Below are 25350 nucleotides of genomic sequence, written 5' to 3' on the forward strand. Positions count from 1 at the left end.
GTGCGACAGGTCACCTGCCAGTGTGTTAGGCAAATGGTATACCAACAAGATGGCATTCCATTCAGTACCTGGTATTGCTGGGGTGGAGAGTGCCCTGAAAGAGAAAACCTCTTGAACCAGCTTCGCCACTCCACCCCAATCTTTTGTCTGAGATTGGTGGAAGACTGAGAAACCAGACGGAGCGATTTTTTTCAAGGCGACTATCTTACCTTTGTGCACCCAGGTCTCGGTCATGCATGCAGGGTCCACTTTTTTCTCTGAGAAAAAGTTCTGCAGAGTAGATGTTTAATTATTTATGGACCTGGCATTGCATAGTACCAATGCCGGAGAAAGGTTAATCTTCCTAACACCCTCACATTCATATTGTGGGATGAAGATAAGAAAGGGTGTGAGCATTTTTGTATCTCAGACCTTTTCATTTATAATATCTTCTTTTACTGCTGTATCTTCCCCACCCCATCCCCCTCTGGCTGCCCTACCTGGCATTTCCTATATAGAATCCTGCTATTCTCCAAAGCCCTTCCTCCCTACAGCCTCAGTTAATTACAGATTTAATAGTAGTACAACATAACTATATAAACTAATATTGCGCTCCCCCATTAATCTATTATATTTCAAACCAAGAAATAATAAATTGCCCTATTCTCATTAGTTAAAATAGTTGGTCAGTTTTGTTAATCAATTTAACCTCTACGTAAATCAGTTAGCTAATCATCATGAATTCATTTCCCAATCTAACCAGAATTTCATTTCATATTAACTCTCTGATCACCCTATTAGAGACTCTTGGGGTTAATTCTTCAGACTGATGTTTCCTTTATTGCCTACCTATTTAGTAGATATGGGTCATAAACAAGGGAAAGCAGGGTTGCACTTACCTGGAACTGTTGTTCATCAATGTTTTCTGCACAGACACATATTGAGACCAATTGTGCAGTGTATTTCTCTTCTAGCTGAAGTTCTAAAAAGGAGATGACCCAGGCTACACATGTGCCCACTTTCCTGCCAGTGAGATCACATTTCTTGGCCAGGATGCCCTTTCCCTCAGTTCCAACTACTTGCTATAACCTCTTCTGGAATGGAATGTAAGTGCCCAGCACCATCCCAAAAATCAAAATAGGAAAGCTTGTAGCGGGTTTGGAGGGAGGGAATGTGTGTCTGCACAGAATACTTCAATGAACAAGGGAAGAACATATGATGTCTAAATTAGCAGAGCAAAATAAGAAATTAGAATCCAGGTTACTGGATTTAATTGTTCTGACAGGAAGTCTGAGAAACAAAAAAGTTAATTATTTAGAAGAAAAATATGAAAATCTGCAATCTATAGAGGAAGTCCAAAATGAAAGCAGAAGAAAGAAATTAAAATTTTAAGGGATTTAAGGTTGTGAAGGAAAGTATCTAATATTTAAAAGTTTTGTATATAATAAAATCTACACATTTATTTGTCTCTACTGCCTACATCAAGTATAGGCAAAATTTTATAGACACTCAAGAACAAGACTGGCAGTTTTACAGATGGACACATTCTTCTTTTTGGCAGTTTTGTTGAATAACAGAATCTAAAATGGATAGAACATCTGCTGATCAGAGTGCTACATCTCTCCCTAAAACTGTTATGAAAACACTGGTGCATCATCAGCCTTCATATTAATGGAGAATGCTGAATCCAGGTGTTTTATTCATTTTCGCAGATATTCTAGAATAGATTTTTTCTGTACATTTCCAACTTTTCTAATTCATACTTCTAAGGTAAGTATAAATAGTGTATAGTGATCATGCTTTGGTTGAAATTATCTGGAACACTGGTGGTATTTTTGTCACTGAAGAAGATGCCAAAAGAAACTAATATAGAATAATTTTTGAGAAGTAATGTAATGCATGACATTTCATAGCAAATAATAATGGTTTTCGTTCTTTCCAAAAAGTCCAGAAAATAAATCAAATGGTTACTAAATTCAAAATATTTCTGCCTAATAGCTGCTTCCAATTTGTAATAACTGTGGAGTTCCAGCTGGGCTTTCAAAAGAGCTCCTTTGTAAAATACCCTTTCATCTTGTGTAGTTTTATGTAGAGTGTCTTGTATTTATATATGCTTTAAAAGCATCCCAGATCCTATCTTTATACTGGATGTGTAGGACTGTGAGTATCAAAATCAACATTCTTCCAAATATCCTGTTCCTATTTGTTAATATACCTCTGAAACTAATTCTTGGGATTTTTTTTTTACTTTTTGAAAAAGTTAATAAGAGATTTAACCTGGTTAAATAAATATCCTGCAATTTCTTCCACTGTGTTCATGTAGCCAGCTACTAAGGGAGACTTTGATCTACTAAATTTGAAATTATACTATGGAGCAATTAAGAAGAGCCCTGCTGGATCAGAGCAATAGCCCATCTAGTCCAGAATCCTGTCACACACAGTGGCCAACCAGTTCTTCTGAATGTTCAACAAAAGGACAGACGACAAGGTCCCGCCCTGTTGTTACCTCCTGGCTCTGGGATTCAGAGGCTTAGTGTCTCTTAGTGTGGAGGGTCCCTTCTGTCACCATGGCTAGTAGCCATTGATTGATTTCTCCTCATAAATCTATCTAATCCTGCTTTTAAAGCTGTGTATTCCTGTGGCCACTGCTACATTCTCTGGCAGTGAAGTCCGTATTTTAATCCCTTTAGATCATCTGATCTCAAGGAATGAATTTTCATAGATACAGACATATCCATTTTAGAATAATTTATCTCAGATAATCAGCTGAAAGATCTAATTTGGTTTCAGAAAAATCTGAATAACCCAATTTTAAAAGCAGTACTTCTTGAATGAGACCAGGTAAAAATCTTTATTGAGCCTTGGACTGTTTCCATTGTCGTGTTTTTTATAATGAACAATTGTAACAAATCTGGATTCAAGGTGATTTTATGGTATAGCCAAAGAGCTCTGGACACATTTAGTAATTTCCTCTACTTTTACTCTAGTTAGTAATGAGCAGATCTTGAGTTGCCTTTAAATTGGGCAATAGACTCTATTTTTTTTCAATCCTCTATTTTTTTTTCAAATTGGACACCCACTTAACATTACCACTTCACACTTAATGGGAAAATATAATTGCTTAAGGTCTAAAACCTTGCTCAATAACTAAAGACAATAAGTTTAGTGGTCTACTGAAAATATCTATGGTCTTTAATTTGAAAATATAGAAGTATCTTTTAGTTAACAAAATAAATGCAACAAAGACTTAAGAAATATTATGCCAGAAAAATGGAAATGGTTAGTGAATATTGCTTTGTGTAGGCAATACCCACAAGGGTATTAACTAGGCTGGTTAATTACAAACAGAAGTGTGCAAGAGTGTTTTTGGAGATGCAGATCTTCTGGTGCTAATTTTCATCATATCTTTTTGTGCTACACAAAAATACAGAATTTAGAGAATTTTGGAATTCACTTTATAAATGATATGTTAAGTATCAGTTTACCTTGTGATCCAAAGGTTATATTATTAGACTATGTTAAAGAAAATGTCACTGTGATATATTTAAAATTTGTGTTAACCTTTCTTGCTGCTAGTTGGGGGGGACGGGACGACGACGACAGATTCTCCAGCTTCAAAAGACTGGTTAAAAATCTACTTAGGAAAATGTGTTGGTTATTAAATTAACTTAGCAAGAACATTAAGAAGCCTTTTGTTTTTTCAAATAAGTTTATGAAATGTTGGGCTATGTTCTAGAATGGTAAGACTATGGAACAAACTCCTTATGTTTTATATAAATTATTCTGAGCAATCTCTAGTACTATTTATATCCTGAGGGATTACAGAGTCAATATTATAAATCATTATTACTCATTAAAATATAGTAATAGTTATGCAATATTTGTTACGATATGTTAATAATATATTCTTTCTGCATTTAATATAGCAAGCAGAATGCACAGTTTACAATTAACAAATTGACTATAATCTTCATGCCTCACTGACTGATGGGTCAAGATATTCTTTGTTTATAATCTTGCTGAATCAATATGAGAATTTTTTATGCTTGATGTGTATTACTCAAAGAGATCTCCATTCTGTATATACTCAAAAATTTCTAAAAGTCTAATTTCTTAAACTCTCTTAGCAGTTGGCAAGACTGAAATATCTTGTACAACTTACTACAATTACATAAATACCTGTGGCTAGTTTTGTTTTGTTTTACACTGTTGTAATGTTAAAGTGATTTCCAAACGATATTTACCAGGCTCAGAAGGCAGCTGAGGAAGTAAAACACACGTTAAGATCTTTTCTCCTAATTCAGGGTCTGTGTCTGTCTGGAATGTAAGCAAGGGCTGGGACTGGTTATCTGACAGCCACAAAGCCTTCAGTTTCAAGCTAGTCAGCGACATGGGAAGATGCAGCAACCTAAAAAAAAAAGAGACATTTTTTAAAAGTCCTCTTTAAATTCCTACTGAGAAAACAAACAGAAACTACAATCTCTTTGTTGCTTTAAATGCCCCCCCACACACACAGCCTTTGTCTTAAGATGCAGATGTTTGGATCTGTTCTTTCTCATGGTTTATAGCAGGGGTAGTCAACCTGTGGTCCTCCAGATGTTTATGGACTACAATTCCCATGAGCAAATGCTGGCAGGGGCTCATGGGAATTGTAGTCCATGAACATCTGGAGGACCACAGGCTGACTATCCCTGGTTTATAGCATTCAGCACAGAACTTCCAGGATAATAATAATGCAGACTGTAGAGTTTCTTTAAAGGATAGCTAATCCTAACTATACCAGTTTATGATGCACAGAAACATGCAAGGGAGACACACACAGTAGAATTTAGACAGCTGTTACGAAATCACATGTCTTAGATGAAAAGTTCAGGTCTTCCTCAGACAGATATTTATTTATTGATTGATTTTATTCCCCCCTGAGACCCAACAAGGATTGCAAAATTTAACAAGGTAATGAGAACAGGGTAAGATTTACAAATAAACAATGTGGTAAGACTGGAATATGAAGATACAAAATGGAATAAAAATAAACAATGCCAAATGCAGAAACGGGATTTTGGCATGCTTGCAAATTACATCTAGGTTTGGGGTGGGGGCAGAGGAGACAATGCAGAACAAAACAATGCAAGCCCAATTACTGGTATATGCTATCTTGGAGAGTAAAAGACTTGGATTACATCACTGCTAATACAACAACTGGGAGAACACGATACCTTCCCTCCCCAACTGTACCAATCATGGAAGTGTTTTTTTGCTTCCACACAATATGCTAATTTCAAGCTTGATGTATGTGGTTTCCAGGGCTTTTACCTTTATTCCAGCTCAAAGGGAATTGAGCACAACCACATTTTTGGAGTTTGGGTCATGGATCAAACCAGTTCATATTGGCCCCCTTTTTTTGCTCCCTAAAAAAAGCAGAGGGAAGCAGAAAGCAGGGGACTGAATTGCTCTGAGCCATTTAAACTTTTGCTTTATCCTCCCTGCTGCTTTTCACCAGGGGTTTCCCTGCAAAAGGCAGTGGGTAGCAGCAGTTTAAATGGCTTGGAGCCATTTAAACCCCTGCTTTCTGCTCCCTCTTTTTTGTGAAGAGCAGAAAGCATGGGTTTAAATGGCTCAGGACCATTTAAACCTTGCTTTCTGCTCTCAATGAACCACCATGAAGTGCCTTAAAATTGTGGAAGTTTGTGGTGGCTCTTTAGTTCGCGAACCTTGCTTTGTGAACCATGAACTTGCCAAATTTAATCAAGAACTGTTGTTCTAGAGCCAATTTGTATCCATCCTTACACATAAATGCTCCACCCACAGCTAATCTGGACACAGCTAAAATAAAGGAGAAGGGGAAATTTGCTGGACCACAGGTAGCCATTTGGTGTTTATTTTTCTTCTTAAAAATGCTAAGATGTTTTGGCTCTGAAATTCCTGGGGAGGAATCTATATTCAAAACAGAATCATTAAAGACATAAAACCATTGTACATCTCTGTATCCTTGTATATTCAATGAATCTTACTTAAAATTGAACTGTCAAAAAACCTTTATTAAAAAAATCTGAATAACTGTAATCATGTTGGGTTGTCAAAATGTTCTCTTCAGAAGATATTTTTCAAAAATATGGTCATTTTTGTATAAATGAAATATTACCTGTTCCCAGCTACATCCAGGACATGAAGTTCTGTGGCTTGTGATATCTCAGAAGGAATCCTAGATAACCGGTTGTCCCGTAACGAAAACACATTTAGACTGCAACACCCACCAATCTGTTTTATGAAGAGGAAGAAGACTTATTGCTGTACCAACATAGGTTTAAAGAGGTATGCATGTAAGAGATATGAATAGCATTAATACTAAGTCACTCAAGAAGAGGCTAGAACACATCTGATTTTGCAGCTGGTAGATTTTTCCACTGAGTAGGGGACTTGTGATTCTTGTTCTAATGCCTTTTCAGCTGTTTCTGTGTAACATGCACCTTGTTTAAGATGGTGTTTTTAGTATTTTCTCTTTTGATTAGTACAGAGAATCAGAACTTAGCAATTTAGCACAAAGAGAATTACATTTCTTAATAGTTGGTCCAACAGCACTGCTACTTCTTTTCATTAGGTTTCCCAAACTCATTTCTTCTTCCCACACATTATGATTAATCAAGTGCTCAGGAATGCCCTCATATAATATGGATGCAGCTTTAAAATGGAATGAACAAACCTACACACTTCAGATGCCATGTCAGTTAAAAGTACTTGCCTTGTCAGCTCATGGTACCTACACTGTAGGGGCCTAATTAGCAACTACCAGTCAAACACCTGACAGTTTCCTGCATGGTAAGTATTGAATGACTATTGCTTACATTGTCTTTACAAACAATACTCTCAGTATATATATAGTGAGTTGAATCCAAAGACCTTTTATCATCAGTCGAGGGGTTTCCCTGATTTCACCAGTTATCACCTTCCACTGCAGGTTCTGACTCTTAGGCTCCCTTAACTATCAGGAGACACATTTAAAGAAATTTAGTAAGTGTCAACAGGAATGGAGAAGCAGAAAAGTTCTGTTCCACTGCTGGGAATCCTTTCCATTAGTAGAAGTCATCCCTTCAGATACAACCATAACATCACTCCGTTCAATTCAGTTCCATATATATAAAATGCAAATAGTGGTGGCGACAATTTACCGCTAAAAGCGGGGGCTGCTGGGAGTCCTCAAAAGTTCCACATGGGGCGGGAGCTCCAGCATGTGTAGCAGGCGAGAGCCACAGAGGGACAGTTGCCACCTAGGATGTCTGTTGTCCTCCTGCTCCACTCCCTTGCTATTTCCTGCCTTCGCCTACGCTGGTGTACAATGGCCTCCTGGGGCTATACTCCACAGACCTCAGCAGCCTCAGAGGAATGTGAAGGAACACATTTAAAAACTATGCCAAGCTGCTCAGGGTCAGCTGCTTGGTGGTGTCTTTCTACCTCCCACCCCTCTGGAGATCTCTTCCCCACCTTCAGAGGGGTCTGCCAAAGCTCTCTAACACCACTTTTAGTACATCCCATTGCTTTCATTCCCCCCCCCCTTTTCTAAAGCCCATTATATATTTTTTTCTACAATGGGTTTTTATTTCTAGTACATATAAAAACACTGCTGCCTTTTATTTACTCCAAAAATGCTGCTGATTACATGAGCTCCGTTTAAATAAACAATGCAAGGAGAAAGAGATTCCTTCTTTATTTGGGTTTTAAAGAACTAATATCAATGACTAAGACAATGACCCTGGACAGACAGACTTAGACATTCTGTTCCACTAAAATTAAATCTGTATTCCAAGTAAAAACATACTGTATTGAGGCATACATATTTTAAGTTACTATACTGAGTGGCCTGCTTTATCTTCCCTCCCTTATCTCAGTTTGGAAACACTCTCTTAATATTGTAGATACTCTTTTAATATTTAGCTATGTTAACACTAGAGTTGTGCAGTCAGATATTCCTGAATTGACAGTAAACCAGGTTAGCTGTTTCATATCAGCTTGGGGATATTCAAATGGATCCCAGCCACTCCCAAAATCCAGAGGTAATGTAAATTTACTTCCTGGAATTCTGCGAGAGTTTCAAGCACCAGGAGCCAAGAAGGAATGCGAGTGGAAGCAAAATCAGAAGCCAGGTCTATCCAGAGGAAAAAGGGACTGGAGACTCTAACAACAGCTTGGCGCTACCTGCTTCTCTTCTCTCTCCATCTTTGCTCCTGCTGCCACTGTGAGATGGGGTTATGGATAAAATTGCTAAAACACCAGAAAAAAAAATCCCAGAACAGTAAGCAGAGTATTGAAAATTCAGGATAACAAAGCAACCCCAACCCAGATCTGGATCGAAAGTTAATCTGATTTTTTTAAAATGTACACTCTTACTAAAAGACCACATTCTGTGCCTTTGAAGAGAATTCAAGATGGCTAGCATTTTTATTTGATAACGGACTTCAATAAACCAAGCTTTGGCAAGATATATAGGTTTATAACATGTAACACTTTCATCATTAAATTTCTATCCCTCAAAACTGAAACCAACATTTCCACAGTAGTTCTACCAATGTCAATCACCAGCTGGAAAGGGGAACACATTATTTCAAGGAGTAACCAATGCTTTAAGCCATAAACCACATGAAAGCCACACCAAGGCTTGGTTTAGGCTCTACAATTATAGCTTCAAATGATTCATTAAATGCTAGCTATGGAAGCCAATTCAATTTCAGCTGAAACTAATTTTCACATTTTTAAAACTTTATCAAAAGAAACCCTTTATATCCCAAATAGCATCTTTCACCACATTCTCATATTTGCAGGTTTTGCATACAAATAGTCCAACTCTTATTTCCCTGTATAACAAATGCTTTCCTTCTTACATTCATGCAAGGGGTTGATTAGTAGTAAAAGAGTGATGATTATGTATTATATTTTAAGGTACCAACCCTTCCCAGTGGTGAGCAACCATGCACTAAACTTTCTGTTAAGTGCTCTGACAATTTCACAGGATGTGAGGTGCTGTAACAAAAGTATCCATTGTCTGTTTAACTGTTGTGTCTCTACAATGAATACAACAACAACAACAACAAAAAACTCCTGAGAACAATTAGTCTGGTTAGTGAATGTTAGATGAGCTGGCAAATGATGCCCTGCTGTACACAAGAAGTGCTTGCTTTGAACAATTCTGTCTTAGGAACATAAGCGGAATGAGTTTTGGCCATGCAGCCTTCTTGAGAGCATCCCACCCATCTAAAGCTGGAAACTCCCAGACTTCAGGGGGAGGGGACAATGGAAGTGCAGCGGTGGAGCCAGCCAGTTTGAATCATGCATTGAAAAGCAGTCGAATGAGCTAGTGCAACTGTGGACAGAACAATACTTACAAGGTTTACAAGAGTTTACCTGACTCAATTTTCCAAGCAGCTAACAATTTAAGAAAAACACAAGAGACAGTTGTTTGATTTCAACATTTACTATTTATATGGACCGCACAGTACCACGCACACACATAAAATACCCGTGATGAAACACGTATTTTTTTTCTCCTCGAGAACTCAAATGTGTCCATTAAATTTACTTGGCAGCAGATGAGTGGAGGGAGGACTTCAGACATTTTATGCTGGACAGCTGACTGGTAAACTGGCCTCTGTTTAGCACATGATGACGTCCTGTACACTCACCACACAGAAAGCTAGACATGTCTGCAGCCTAACACACAGTGGGCTGGCACTAATTGCAGTGATATGGGCATCAGTGTAATGTCTATGGTAAAAAGTTGGCCTTACCACGAGAGCAGATAATAAGGCGACTCATTTTTTCTTCTGCTGGGTTAACAATCATCCCGGAGTATGTCACAAAGTACTACTCATGTGGTAAGTAACCTCCCTTACTCTGCACTTTTTGAAGGCCACAAATAGCTAAGATACACCTTTATGTAGTTCCTTTATAATTTCCTTATGAGAAAGTTGTACCAGATTGGCATTTTATCATGTTTCCCAAGTGACCAAGAATATACCACATTCTAAAGAGTTAGATCCGTATGGCACACTCCCAACTGGTGGTTAGCAGTAAAATTAAAGTGATGTTTGTTGACCAATATGGACTGATGAAGTGATCCCTAATTTATCAGGTTAATGAGGAAAGCCCATAGTTTATAACCTATTAATAGTTTTGATAGGATTGCTCAAGCTTCTGTTTTCAAAGTTACTTAATCAGATTCTCAAAGTTGAATCCCAGAAAATCACATTAAACTTAAATCTATGTCTGGAACTGAGATTTGTTTTTTTGAATGTGAACCCCAAAACTCTCAAAGCTCAGAGGGAACAACACAACACAGTTTTGAATATTATATCACATCGCACTTAAAATAGAGACGGATGTTTAAAAAATGGCTCCATGGCCATTTTACTTTTGTACAGAGAAAACAGCCACAGACAATGGAAGTAAAGAAAGTTTGCAAAAACATTTACTTCCATAAAACAATTTAATGAAAAACATTTTCCTCCAGAATTTAAAACATCTACTCCATGCTTGAGGAAACTGCAAAAACAGAACAAGGACTAATGACAGAACTGAAAAAAGCAGCAACAAATTCTAGTTCTAGATAGTGTATATTAAAAATCCTGCAACTTGGGTGCCATATTTCTTTTGTCACCATGATAAAGATACGGTGTTCACATTATTTTTGACAATGTTCCTCTTGCCATAACAGTAGGTCTCTGGAGAAGCAGTGTATAAATTTACTAAAAGTTTTCTATGTATTTATTTGTTCTCCACTTTTCTCTCTAACAGGGACCCAGTGTGGCTTATGACATTCTCCCTTTCTATATTTTATTTTCAAAACCACCCTGTGAGTAGCTGGGCTGAGATGATGTGACTGTAGTGTCCATGGCAGAGTGGGAATTCAAACCCAGCCCAACACTCAAACAATTATACCACACTGGTGGTGAATGGGGAATTATTTCATTAATAGGAATAGCAAAACTAGCTGCATCTACAGTGCAATCCTACGCTGATAATGATAGGTCAGCTGTTTGGTAGGTGCTTTCTCCCCCCCCTCCCCCACTTCTCAGGCAGCAGAGATGCTCTCCACAGCCTCGAAAGGGGGAGCATGTACAAAAAACCCTACCTGAAGCATGAGCCATGAAGGGTGTTTCAGTTGCTGAATCGCAAATGGCCCAATTTCGTTTTCTGTGCACATGGCTAGTGTTCATTCCACATTTGAAACAATAAACCATTTTTGAAACTGCTACAGAGATCTAATGCTTGAGTTTCCATACCCCAGGATATTTCATACCGTTGGAACTTATCTATCACTTGGCCGCGTGCCAAGAGCTCAACAGCACGCATACCCTTAGTTTCTGCTGAGTTCAAAATAGGTTGGATTAAAACAACCTTACCACAGAGGGCCTGCTGAAATCCACCCACTAATTCCTGTACATCAAACCCCTTTGCTATTAAAGCAACCAAAACCCACTTCCTTTGAACTCATCAGGAATTCTGCCAGAGTTCCTAACACTTTACAGTAGAGGTTCTCATTATTACACTTTGTTATATTTCTGTAGGTAGCACTGATTGCTATGATTAGCTGCAACGCAGCCGGAATAGCTGGTTTATGTAACACCAAACAAGAGTGCACACATTTCACCAGCAGATGGAATCTCAAGCTTTGTATCAACCATTTATGACATAATGAACTTACTGGAGGGCCAGAGAGCCAATGCATGGAGTACACATAGTGAACCAAATACGAATAGGCATGAACTGGTTTATGAGTCCAAATTCAGATTCATTTAGGCCTGGTTTGAAAACAGATAAATAAATCTTTATTTTCCTCTCCTACACTTCCTGTGAGGCTCAGGGTGTAAAATACAACAATTTTAAAATCACATTGTAGCCCCTGATTCAGCTGTTCTGGACCTTTAAAACTAACAGTTGAGCAGGGTATATCTGCCTGTCAGCTCTTAGGTTTAAAGGGCTGTGAGCCATTTAACCCATCCATTTCATTTTCCTTCTGCTTCCAAGTCACGGAGGAGGAGAGAAATTGATTGGTGAAAAGGCTAGGCAAGGAAGAAAAGACTAAGGGGAGCTGAGGCTAAGCTTCCCCCCTGCCCCCAGTACAAATGGAACACAAAATGAAGTGTCCTTTCTTGCTAAGTTCACTAATGAGAATGCAAGCTATTTGAAACTTATCCTAAGGAAGCCAAGCCCCATAAACTTCCCTTTCTTCTCTCAATACAGCAAGTATTTGGTTGAACGTACAGTTATATTACTTCTACATTCAGACCAAGCTTGTAAGGCACAGTGGATAAGATAAATTACAGATTGAGAAATACCCAATTAATAACTCACCTCTCTCCATAAACTGGGTGGTTTTAAACAAACCTCTCATGCTGCAGTGAAAGAACCACTACAGTAATGTACATTGCAGAGTTCTTCCAAAGAGTACAAATTAAAGCTGCTATATCAGCCTTTCTCAACTTTTTTACCATTGAGAAACCCCTGAAACACATCTCAGGCTTTGAGGAACCGCAGAAGTGGTGAGATAGTGCAGAATATGGTTGGGAAGCATAGCTGTCTACATACCCACCTGGCGCCCCTCCCTTTCCCACCCCTCCAGGCCTATCATTGGTCATTTTGGAAGGGTGTGGGCAGGTCAACATGACCATATATGGTCACATCACCCAATAATTGCTTAACAAATTTAAAATAAAAATATAAATAACTCCCACTCATTCAGGAAACCCTTCCAGGGCTGTCAAGAAACCCCAGGATTTCACAAAACCCTGGTTGAGAAAGCATGTGCTCTATAAATGCTTATTCTACTTCCAACTATTACCCTATCATGCACTGAGCTACAGAGGTATAGGGCAAAAAAAATCCAAAAAATGTCCAGTGTAACTTTCCCATGGTGACAGCTGCCTTTTATAAAAATTCACTGATGCATAAAAACAATCACAATGAACAGGTGCCACTGCCAATAAATACCATGTAAGGCAAGCTTGGCACTATAAAAGTTGCAATGAATGCTTTTCATGTAAACATCACTAGAAATTGTAAGAGTTTGCATGTAATACTTTATTGATTTTGTACATGGGGACTACAAATACATGCTATAATCCAAATTAAAAAAATGAAATTAATAAATGTATCTGGCTAGATCCACATGGTGGAACTGACATTGTAACCACCAATCTGATATAGAACTAAAAAGTCATACAAATGGCACTATGGGAAGTAACACTGAAACAGGGGCCCAGTGACTGCTGTGCAACAGAGTTAAATTTGGTTGGCCCAAGTGAATGGACGACGACATAAACAGAATATCATGCGCAATTCTTTGAGTGGGTTCAAATTACACAGTAGTCCTAAAAAGATACAGGAGAAATTCTGAATAAGATTGTTTTGTGAGGGTGTCCAGAGTTTTCAGTGTCTCAAGAAAAACAATGTAAGAACAGTACATGCTACAATCTCTTTATATAAATGTAGAAATCAGACTGGGTCCTTTTCCCTAAGCAAATATTTTAGTGGAAGTACATTTTTATTGCTGGGACAAATGTCTTCTGGAAAAAATTCTATACTGTACTTAAGTTCAAATAAATATGCAAAATGGAATAATGTCCTATTTTAGCTACTGAAACCACATAATTGTTGGCAATCATTTTACTATCACAGGAAGGTTAATGGGGTAAGCACCAGACCAGAGTCTAAACTCTCTTCAGTGAGGGCAAAGTCTCTCAAATTCAATACATGGAAAGAGGCATCTCTTACTGGTAGCTAACTCCATCTGAAACTCTAGGCCCTAGGGATTATCCAAAGACATAAATTCTCTTAAAATTGAATTATCACTCATAAATTATCTCTAGTATTGGCATTTACTATTGACAGAACAGGACCTTGCTGAACAAAATGTTACCAGTAAAGTAACATCTGATACCAAACCTTCAACTCCTAACTAGAAGATTTTATGAATAGGTTTGTTTATATATTTTGGAATTTATATTCTGCTCTATCTTTGAAAACTCAGGGTGGATTACAGTAATACAAGCCACGTAAATTTCATAAACCGAGAATAAACTTTAAATTGAGCATTAAAACCTTAAAATACCCATTTAGATATTAAAATATTAGTTATTAAAATTACTATGTGGAATTACAACTGATAACTATGAAAATGTTCCTCTTTGTAATCTTTTTTCTTAGCCTAATCTTTTTCTGTGTCTAGTGTTCCTAGTTACAACTGAACACATGTTTGCTCATATCAATAAATTTTGATATATATAAGTAGCTATTTAAAAAAAAAACAATTTAAAAGTTGCCCAGCATATTCATGGTAACCATACATCACTGGAGCTAGACGGACCATGACTATTACTAAAACTATCAGGGTCAGTACCGTCTACCCAACCCAACCTGGCAGTAGCTCTCTATGGTCTTTAGGTATACTTCAGGTAGTCACATTAAGTCTCCAAAAAGGAACAAGGATTCCTGTCTAAAGCCTCCTTTTAACTGTACAGAAATCCTGGTACACTTCTGAGACTCCAAAGACAAAGTGCACTTTGGGTTTCAGTTCTACCGTTCCACTCAGGACCAGTTTTGACTTCTGTCTATTAAACTTATCATAAGCATTATCTGGGAAGGGGCAGGAGAGAGTAGGAGGTAACAGGAAAGGAAATATATATGACTGGAGCCAGTAAGATGGCAGAGGCTCTAGTCAGTTTCAATGACCGAAAATCTCCTCCTTCAAAATGCAAGAAGAAATCAACAAGGCTAAAGAAGACAACTACAGCAATGTATCCTTCATCCAGTCCCACCACAATGCAAATAATTTAGGTGAATGTGGACAAAAATCACAAGGACATAAATCAGTCAAGGTTCCTGCTCCTGCTTCCCTTCCTTGGTCTGCCAAATGTTTCAGCTGTCAGTTAGCTGGACTCCCCCACTTCCATCCTGGCACACACACAGAATATTAATTTCTTCTTGCTGTTTTGACTTTCACACCATGTGCGGCTTTTCTTATTTATAGCACATGTTCATATTTTGCTTAAAGCAAATGTTAGCAATCAAACAGCTACTCTGACAATAAAAAAATCCACCAGATGCTTGTCTGCTGGCATTTTCCCAACTGATTTACTCAGCAATGAAGTGGAGAACTGAGTAGCTTGGCTAAACCCAGAACACTTTCTCCATACATTAGAGACTGAGCTGATAGATGAGTAACTTTGCTAATCTGTTGGATGTTCTATCCTAATGGGCTGACATGGCTCCCTACCATTTTTGTCTGTGTTGTACTAAAACAGCCCTGCTATATTTTTTTATAAATGTGATACATTTCTCATAGCCTAAGAAAGGCATGCTACAATCTCAGTAAGATTCCGCTCTCTTTCTCACACACATCCCCAGAGAATCAGAGAATCCTGCCTTCCACAGCTAAGTCAGGCATGCAGAGATACTATGCAGTGTATCCCACTCAGGAAAAGGCACAAGGATAAGATTGTCCATTTTTTCAGCACATCTCTGCACACTGCACAGAAGTCAGAGTAACCACTGCACAGGTCTTGTGAGAGTCTAGAGTGTCTCAATTTTTTTTCTATTGAGAAACCCTGAAACATTCTTCAGGCTTTGAGAACCCCCATAAGTGGTGCGATTGTGCTGATTATGGTTGGAAAGCATAGCTGTGTACACCCCCCCATCTGGGGCTCCTCCCCTTCCCACCCCCTCCAGATACCTCAATATATAAAATTAATTCACGCCCACCCATTCAGAAAACCCTTGTAGGTCTGTCAAGAAAACCCAGGGTTTCATGAAACCCTGGCTAAGACAGCCTGGTCTAAAATTTAATTGTTTGTCAGAGCAGATAGCACACAGAGACACTACCTGCTCCATTTCTCTAGATTAAAGCCTATGACAAGTCACTTGGATCAGCAATGTACTTCCATTGTGAAAGCAAAACCAATAGTTGATGCAGTTTACGGAACTAAAACAGCAGCAATCCATTAATTTGTTACCACTGCCCAACAGGATCGCAGAATGGTGGCCTTGAGGTAAAATTTCCATAGCAGTTTTCAGCCACAAAAGTCTGAACGGCTAATGATGTTAATGGTCATAATTGTGTGCAAGTTAAAAGTATTATTATAGAACACAGATATTTGAAACTAATGTTACAGAACACTGCCTTCTTAAAGCAGCCACCCTTTAGTCTTTTTCAGAACTTAAAACAATTAAAGATAAGTAGATTTGACAAATCCAAGCTGTCCCTTTCATACCTGAGATGCTCAAGATGAGTGAATTCTATTTGTTTTTGGTAAACCTTCAAAGAGATGCCAGCCACAACACACTGAGTAAATCAAAAGGCCTCCAAATTTAGTCCCATATTATTGACTTTGCTGGGCTGGATTCCTTGCATAGTTCCTCACACACACAGAAGTCCTGCTATTTCTGGTTTTACTGGAAAATACAGTCAAATCTGCTCCAGCATCACGCATCATTCTAGCAGATAAATTCCCATTTTCCCTCAACGGAGAGATCAACATGGATATCACTTACCTCTTTGGGTAAAGACACTAGTTTGTTTCTGTCAACATTAAGTATATTTAGTTTCTTTAGCCTTCCAATGGTTTTTGGCAAAGTCTGTCAGGATTCAAAGAAAGTACTATCAGTGATCATTATTAGCACCAGCAAATTTTCTATACGAGAAGTTTATCTTGCAAAGAAATCATGGAACACACAAGGATGAAGTGGTTTTCTGAGGGAGGCCATCTTTCAACAGACACAGGCTACTCTGAAGAATGTGTGGGGAACTGGAATTCTGATTTTGTACTGGGAATATGATATATAAATTACTTGTCTTAAAATATATCTACAGATATAAAGCATGGAAACTTGTATCCCAGGTCTTTTTCAATATTTATACAGCACTTATACCTCTTTAGACGAGACAATGAAGAAGGGAGAGCAAGGCATGAATTTTCACCTATTCCAATCTATTGTATAGTGGTTGTAACAACTAGATTCCTTTTGTTTTATAAGTATTCAAAATGGCATGATTGCCATATAAAGTTCTACTACCATGTAGCTAATATTCTTTCCTAGACTGTCTTTCACCTTAATCAACACTTTCTTTATACAGGCAGACAAAAGAGTTCTAGTTCTTTACCACATTCATAAAGAAGTAAAATAAAAAATGCTGTTATCAATACAAATCTGTACGGAACCAAAGACTAATTACTGCCATCCATTTGAAGAGCTAAAATAATACTTACCAGGAGCTGGTTTTCGGTAAGAACTAACTCAGTAAGGCTTTCACAATCACCTATTGCTTCTGTTAACTGAACAAGCCGATTCTGGTCGACCTTCAGGATTGAAAGTCTTCTTAATTTTCCTGTCAGCAGAGAAGGAATCCATTTAGTCCATCACATATGTTAAACATAGTCTTTTGTTTATAAGAACGAGATATAGACAAAGAAAGTAACACCAAGAAGAACAATGACATTTTGCTCAGAACGCTCTCCAACACTGCTGCTAGAAGAACCTTATAACAGGGCAGGGACTGGAATGTCCTGATACCTGGTGAGGACTAGGCATAGATTTGGGCTAATACTAGCACTGAACAAAAGTGTTCCCTTAATAAAGCTACCTAGCAGTGCACTGGAGAGATCGAAAGCTGTTCCCTATCAATGAACTATGGAGCTAAGAACAAATCAAAGCAGATGGCCATGAAATCAGAGAAATACAGCTATAGCAGCAAGGACTGAAAGGGACACGCTCCAGAGGCCAATAAATGTAATAAAGTAATATTGCTTAGCTGTTTGAAATCAGAGGTTTATGCTTTTCAAAGGTATTTACAGGGCTGACCTACAAAGAAATTTTTTCCAGAAGCTGTAAAAGAAGCCTTTTCAGCAATTTTAACAGAGGAGACTTTCCTGCCTATTCAGAACGAGCACAACACAATGCAGGAAGCATCGCCCTCTCTTGGCTTCGTTTGCCCTAGGTAATATCATCAGAGTTAAATCTGAATGGTCACAGAGCAATATAGCCTCATGCTCCCTAGATTTTTGCTGACTAGTTTGGCATCATTTGAGCATCAACAAAGTGGGCAAATGCCACAGGGGGTGTTTCTGCACTAGGGATATCATTAGGATTTGCACTTTTAAAGGATTGAGTTTTTGTCCATTTCCACACTGAAATTTGCCTCTTTGGGGGAAGACCCAAATTGTCCCTTCTCTTGCCCCACAGCAAAGGAATTCACAGAAAACCAGTTTTCATTTTTTAAGCAGGGACTAATGAGGTTTAATTTTGGGCTGCCCAATGCAGAAATGCAAGCAATTGGGTTTTCCCCCATGCCTGCCCTTTCCTCGTCGCTATCTTCCCCCTCCATTTTTAAAAATCTAATTTTGATCACCCCCCTTCCCCCAAGTGTCTCAAATGTAAATAAAAAAAAAACCTCTGACTTATAACATTATAACATCATAAAGAAAAAATGGGTAATCGCATTGCAACACTGTTTCTAACTTGCAGTCTTACACAGCAGTGTTATGATGTTATAACATTATAACTCGGGGTTTTAAAAAATTTTTCATTGGGCACTTTTGGGGGAAGGTGGAAGGTGATCAGTGGTGCAGAATGGTGAGATTAAGAGGAGCAATGAAAACAACGGTACAAGCAGGAACCATTTTGCAAAAGAAATTTTTTGGGGGGAAAAGGGGAAGGGAGCAAAACATAATGGGAAGCTGCCTCCGTTGGACTCAGTGCAGAAAGCTTGTTGTACATTTCAGCCTGGGAAGTAAGGGAAGGAAAGCCTAAATGCGGAAATGCTAGAGTCGACTCGCAGCATCCAAAGGAAATCCAAAACGAGGCTAAAACAGCTATGTCTCCTAATGCGGAAAAAGTCAGGGAGAACAACAGAGGAGGGCAACAAAGCCTAATATGCCAATTAGCACAGAAAGCAATGTTAAAGACTTAAAGTGTAAGACTTTTAGGAAGTACTTTGCCTCTCCCTAGAACAGTAGTCCCCAACCTTTTTATCACCGGGGACCACTCAACGCTTGACAATTTTACTGAGGCCCGGTGGGGGGGGTAGTTTACTCCTCTACTCTCAACCACTGCCCTAACGCTCTCTGATCGCTATGGTAATGTTTAAACATCCCTTCAAAATAAGATACAGACACGCCACAACAATGAACATAAGGAACATTTTATTTTCATGGAAATTTTAACTCATGACAAAAACAAATCAATGGGAACTCTGAGCTTGTTTCTCTGCAACGAGATAGTCCCATCTGGGAGTGATGGGAGACAATAACACCCGAAGTGTGTTGTAAAGGGCCGGGGGGGTGAAGTAAAGGGCGGGGGGGGGGAGAAGGCGTCCTTCACGACCCACCTCCAATTAGTCGACGGACCACATGTGGTCCGCTGCCCACAGGTTGGGGATCGCTACCCTAGAATCTTTTCTCACCACCATCACTATCACCCCACTATAGCTGCTGACCTAAAGGCCTTCCAGCTCAATACTATAACTCTACAAAAGAAGAGAAGAAAGACTACCTAGTAAGAAACCATGAAGAGAAACTTCTACATCCTATTGTAAGGTTATGCTGATCACAGGAAGTGCACACCACTTTGCCAGGTTTTGCTTTGGCTACAGCCAAGAGAGAGCCTTTCAAGCACATTGTGCATAAGGAAATGTCAGTTTCTTCTGAAATTATGCTTTAAGGTTCAAATACATCACCATTACTGTTATACTAGATTGTACAAACTGTTAGTGCAAGGTGACTTTTAGTAGCCTACAATTCAAACTATGATTTTCTATCAATCTAACCATTTATGCATTAAGACAGTCTTTCTCTACTTTCTTACCACTGAGAAACCCCTGAAACATTCTTCAGCCTCCAGGAAACTCCCAAAGTGGCGTAATCGTGCAGAATATAGTTGGGAAGCCTGTGTACATGCCCACCTGAGGCCCCTCCCCTCCCCATCCCCTCCAGACCCATCATTGGCCATTTTGGAGGGAGGGCTTCAACATGACCATATAACAAAAGTTCAACAAATTTTTAAAATATATAAACAATTAATTACTGCCCACCTATCTGGTAAACCCTTCCAGGACTGTCAAGAAACCCTGGTTGAGAAAGCCTGCATTAAGAGTTGGTAGTGCTAATGGGAAAAGACAATGCAAAAACCACTATCACAAGTAAAGTTTTCCATCAAAGTTAAAGGCATCAGTGTAAGCATTCTTGGCTAGGTAAGAGAATCTGTAATTTAAATAAATATATCCTTGTATATTCATTTTTACTCTGCCTTTCTCTCAATGAGGGCCCAAAGTGGCTTATACCATTCTCCTCCCCTCCATTTTTGGATCATAACAACAGGCAGGCTGGCTTGGCTAGGTTGAGAGTATGTGGCTGACCCAAGTTCACCCAGCAAGCTTCCATGGCAGAAGGGGGTTCAAACCTGGGTTTCCCAGATCCTAGTTTAACATGGTCACTAGTACAGTACACTAGGTCTATAGAGAAACTTTAAACTTATCTTGAGTATTCACATAAAACTATTTCTAATCAGACTAGATTAACAGAATCGCTAAATGAAAAGCGTTTGGAAAAAAAAGCAAAGGGAAATAAGATGAAACTAATTTTAAGCCAGTAATTGACCTGCCACTCACTACATATATTCATTAAAAACTCAGTTTTAGAGTGATTTCCTCATGAAATTCATTTCACGACTCCCTTTCTCGATATGCTCTCTTGCCACAGCTTCATTCTGCAGAGCGGTGTTAATTACAAGTTCCATTTTGCAGACAAGTGAAAGGTACCTGCTCATTCCAAAAATGGCCTATAATTTCCCGAATTCTTTTATTAAAAAGAGTGTAACATTTGCTACTTCTAGTTCTTGGGTACTAAAGCTGGTTTTAGCAAAACATTTTAGAGAGAGAGAGTGAGAAAATCAACAGCTTCACTTTTGAGTTCTTTAACTCTCAGACATAGGTAATCCAGACCCTGAGACGTGTGTGTGTGCGTGCACGTGCACGTTAAGTACAGTCAAGTCACTTATAACAACTCTATGAATTAATGATCTCCCAAATACCCTATTGTTAACAGCCTTGCTCAGATTTTGCAAACTGAGGGTTGTGGCTTCCTTTACTGGGTCAATCAATTCATTTCATATTGGTTCTCCCTCTTTTCCTGCTGCCTTCAACTTTTCCTAGTGTTACTATCTTTTCCAATGATTCTTGTATTCTTATGATGTCACCAAGGATGATAAGAGTCAGTTTGGTCATTTTGGCTTCTAGGGAGAGTTCGGAGTTGATTTTATCTAGAACCCCCTTCATTTGTCTTTTTAGCAGTCTGTGATATCTGTAAAACTGTCTCCCAATATTATATTTCAAATGAATCTTCCTGTTAACTTTCTTCACTGTCCAACTTTCACACCTATATATATTTATGGAGAATACTATAATGTGAGTTATTTTGATCTTGATCACCAGAAATAATTCCTTACACTTAAGGATATTTTCAAGCTTCTTCATTGCTACCCTTCCTAATCTCCTTCTGATTTTCGGTTGGAGTCTCCCTCTTGGTTGATGATGAAGCCAAAGAACAAAATTTATCATCAATCTTAAACTTGTATAATTCCTTAGCAGTGATTATTTTTGTCTTAAATTCTTGAAGTTCTGCTGAATCTTGCCTTGGCACATTTTGATTTATCTTTCATCAGGAGTTGTTTCAAGTCTTAACTACTTTCTGTCAGCAATGCAGTATTATCTGTGTATCTCATATGCTTAATATTCGTTCCATTAATTCTCACCCCACCTTCATCTAAATCTAATTCACCTTTTCATATATGTTCTGCCAGAGCTAGCACAGTTCCACGGGGCCTGCAAAATGGAGCTCTTCTGCCAAGCTTTTGGTTGGGGCTAGTGAGCTGACAACATCTACTGGGCCCTCCAGAACCGCCTCCTAACAGATATGTGCACTGGAAACATCGTGGGGCAATTTTGATCCAATCTGCTGGGTTAGGATCAAACGTTAAATAGTTTAAAAGTTGTTGTTGTTAGGTGCGAAGTTGTGTCCGACCCATCGCGACCCCATGGACAATGATCCTCCAGGCCTTCCTGTCCTCTACCATTCCCCGGAGTCCATTTAAGTTTGCACCTACTGCTTCAGTGACTCCATCCAGCCACCTCATTCTCTGTCGTCCCCTTCTTCTTTTGCCCTCGATCGCTCCCAGCATTAGGCTCTTCTCCAGGGAGTCCTTCCTTCTCATGAGGTGGCCAAAGTATTTCAGTTTCATCTTCAGGATCTGGCCTTCTAAAGAGCAGTCAGGGCTGATCTCCTCTAGGACTGACCGGTTTGTTTGCCTTGCAGTCCAAGGCACTCGCAAGAGTCTTCTCCAGCACCAGAGTTCTTTGATGCTCGATAGTTTAAATAGTTAATGATTAAATGTTCAATGATGTCGATGAAATGACTGAGATTGAGTCGAAGAATATGTAATTGGATTCATGTTCCCTGTGAACTGCCCTGAGCTGTAAGGGAGAGTGGTATAAAAATGTAATAAAAATAAAATAAATATAGCCTGAATGGGCAGGGAGATAAAATCCACTCTGGTGTGATTTTTCCCCAGCTGGAAACCATCCTATTTCTCCATATTCTGTCCTAACAGTAGTATCTTGGAGCATAGACTTATTTATTTATTATTTATTTTGTTATATTTATATACCAACCTCCCCTCAGGTTGAGTATCAAAATGATCCATTTTTTAAAACCAACCAACACTTTCATTATCCACACAGTCAAAAGCTTTAATGTAATCTGTGAAACACAAGCTGATCTTCTTCTGAAATTCTGATATGCTCCAGTAACAAATGTAAATTTGCAATATAATCTGTAGTACCTTAGTACCTCTTTCTTTTCTGAATACGGCTTGAACTTCTAGCATCTCTTGTTCCATATACAGGCTTTGTTGTAAGAATTTGAGCATCACTTTACTTGCATGCAAAATTAATGCAATGGCTTGATAGTAGCTGCATCCTTTGAAGTCTTCGTTTTTTTGGAAATGGAATATAGATTGAGTCTGTGAGCCATTGCTTTGTTTCCCATATTTGTTCAAGCAGTTTCTGTGGCTTGAAACATCTCTATTGATATCCTATCTACTCCTAGTAATTTGTTTTTCCCCAATTGCTTTGAATGCAGCTTTCAGTTCACTTTTTAAAACTGTAGGTTCAATTCAAAAGATGTTATTTGGAGTGACTCTGTCATTCTTTTATCTCTTTTTTCAGTGTTCTTCACTGTACTGCTATCTTTTCCTTATTTTGTCCTGTTCAATTAAGCATGCCTTAAATTTCCCTCTGATTCTTTTTGGCGCCTGTGGAGATTCTCTCTTTTACTTTTGTTATCGTTGTCTCTTGCATTTGTTTACCCTGGTTATTATATTCTCTTGGTCTTTAACATGCCAATTACCGGAACACTGAATTTAGACTTCTGATTCTATTTGTCACCTTGTACTTTTGTTTATTGTCTTATCTTTAGCAACTTTAAGAGTTTAATCAGTTATCCATGAAGGCTTTCCATTTCTTTTGGTTACAGGGGAGGTCTTTGCATGTTCTTTCTTTATAATATCTCTGGCTTCAACTGTTAGTTCTTCCAGTTCATATTGGGATGTCAGAGAAAGGCCTTAGCCTCTATGCTCTCATTCAGTGGCCTTGCAAGACCAAGGATAAAACAGGAGATCAGACAAGATGGACCCCTGATGTGATCTAGCAAGGTACTTCCTATGATTTTATGCAATGCACAGTCTATTTCCTATACAAATACCATTTCCATACAGTTAACAAGATGCATGTTATTATAGGAGATGAATTCTCACTATTAACATACCTGGCAACTTTCTACCAACTGCAAGAATAAACATGTTAGTTCAATCCACATAATAATGTACCCATAGCACATCTAGTTTCCTACTATCACATTTACATGACAACATGCAGCATGCAAAGAGTTATGGATTCGTGGTGACTGATACTAACTTCCTGGCCAACCTATTAACACTCCCATCTTCTATACTACCACTGAGTAGGAAACTATATTTGCAGCAGTCAAACTGCAGAAGTAAGTTGGCTTTGTTTTTAAAATGCAAAGGTTACTCTAATCAGAACTGGACAGAAACCAGCTAATGGATTAACACATTAATCTGCAATTGCTGTAATGAACAATAGTTGTGTACAGATTAAAAACCTCAGTGACTGCGACATTCAGTGAACTTAAACTGAGTGGATGCTGTGACCTATATCATTTGAAGAGCAGAAGTACTAAAAGCAGTATCCAGGATATTTTGAAAAAAGGAAGACGACATGGAGAAAAGGGGAGGCCAACTGAGTAATACAAACAGGAATCCAGAGTTAATCAAAGCGCTGCTCACATTAGAGTTTATGCTCATAGAGGCATATCATACAAGAGTATAAGAAGGACGGTCTAATAATTAAACCAAACAGAGAGAAACAGACCTATCCACTGGCAATATGATAAATTCATTCATAAAAGAAAAAAAGTGTCCTATTTTTGTAGTTTATCTTGTTGGAGGCCCCAGTGAGAGGGCCTTGTTGGGGCCTCTAACAAGGAACATTACAAAAATAGGACACTTTTCTTTCTTTTATGAATATATTTATCATATTGCCAGTGGATAGGTCTGTTTCTCTCTGTTTGATTCATAGTGGCATATCAACTGTGAGATTATGTCAGATGCTTGCTTGAAAACCATTTAAAATACTGAATTTATTTTTATAGCACATTTTAATGGAAAAGACCTGTTCCTCCCCCTAAGAGAGAAACAGAGACAGAAGAATGCATGCACACAAAAAAACCCACATAAGCGTAATTTCAACTGAGGGTGAAATGGTAGTGTTAAATTAGCTTCAATGGGAAGATGGGGTTCGGAAAAAGAAAAATGCAGCAGAACTATGCAAGTGTTCTGGGAGAAGAGGTACAGGTGATTCAAGAGACTGAGGGATGAATCATACAACAGAACAAGAACCTTCTGGCCAGACTAAATATAAACTTTGAGTCCATGTAAAATATTTATTATTTATTTACTTTATTTAAAATATATTCTGCCTTGTAGGAACTCAACGCAGAACATAACATAACATAATATAACATACCATAACATAACAATTATTATTAGATATATGATATGATATGATATAATATATCATAGACAGTAAAACAATACATACAATAAATAAAACCACTAATTAAAAGCAACAATTTAAAAATGCTGGTAGACAGGAGAACTAAAATTAATTGGATACCGTCCTGAATAAAATCGTTTCAAGCTGCCTTGTAAAGTTCAAGAGTGAGGGTGTCAGGTGCACTTCCCTGGGGAGGTTGTTTC

The 25350-nt window shown here is 38.4% G+C and overlaps 1 protein-coding gene across 6 annotated transcripts in view; it reads right to left on the minus strand.

The window, feature by feature from the left end:
* Window positions 1–25350, minus strand: part of LRRC1 (leucine rich repeat containing 1) — a 121637-nt gene that overhangs the window by 34188 nt on the left and 62099 nt on the right. For all 6 annotated transcript variants that reach the window (XR_013226366.1, XR_013226361.1, XR_013226365.1 and 3 more), the window contains exons 9-12: window positions 17232–17350; window positions 16516–16599; window positions 6122–6237; window positions 4224–4387 (exon numbers count right to left, since the gene is read on the minus strand). Coding sequence is in view for 1 of the 6 variants with exons in the window: in XM_077308830.1 (XP_077164945.1) it covers window positions 4224–4387; window positions 6122–6237; window positions 16516–16599; window positions 17232–17350 (483 nt within the window). In the remaining 5 variants the exon portion in view is untranslated. The remainder of the gene's footprint in view (window positions 1–4223; window positions 4388–6121; window positions 6238–16515; window positions 16600–17231; window positions 17351–25350) is intronic.

Source organism: Paroedura picta, chromosome 1, assembly GCF_049243985.1.
Source record: "Paroedura picta isolate Pp20150507F chromosome 1, Ppicta_v3.0, whole genome shotgun sequence".
Lineage (NCBI taxonomy): Eukaryota > Metazoa > Chordata > Lepidosauria > Squamata > Gekkonidae > Paroedura > Paroedura picta.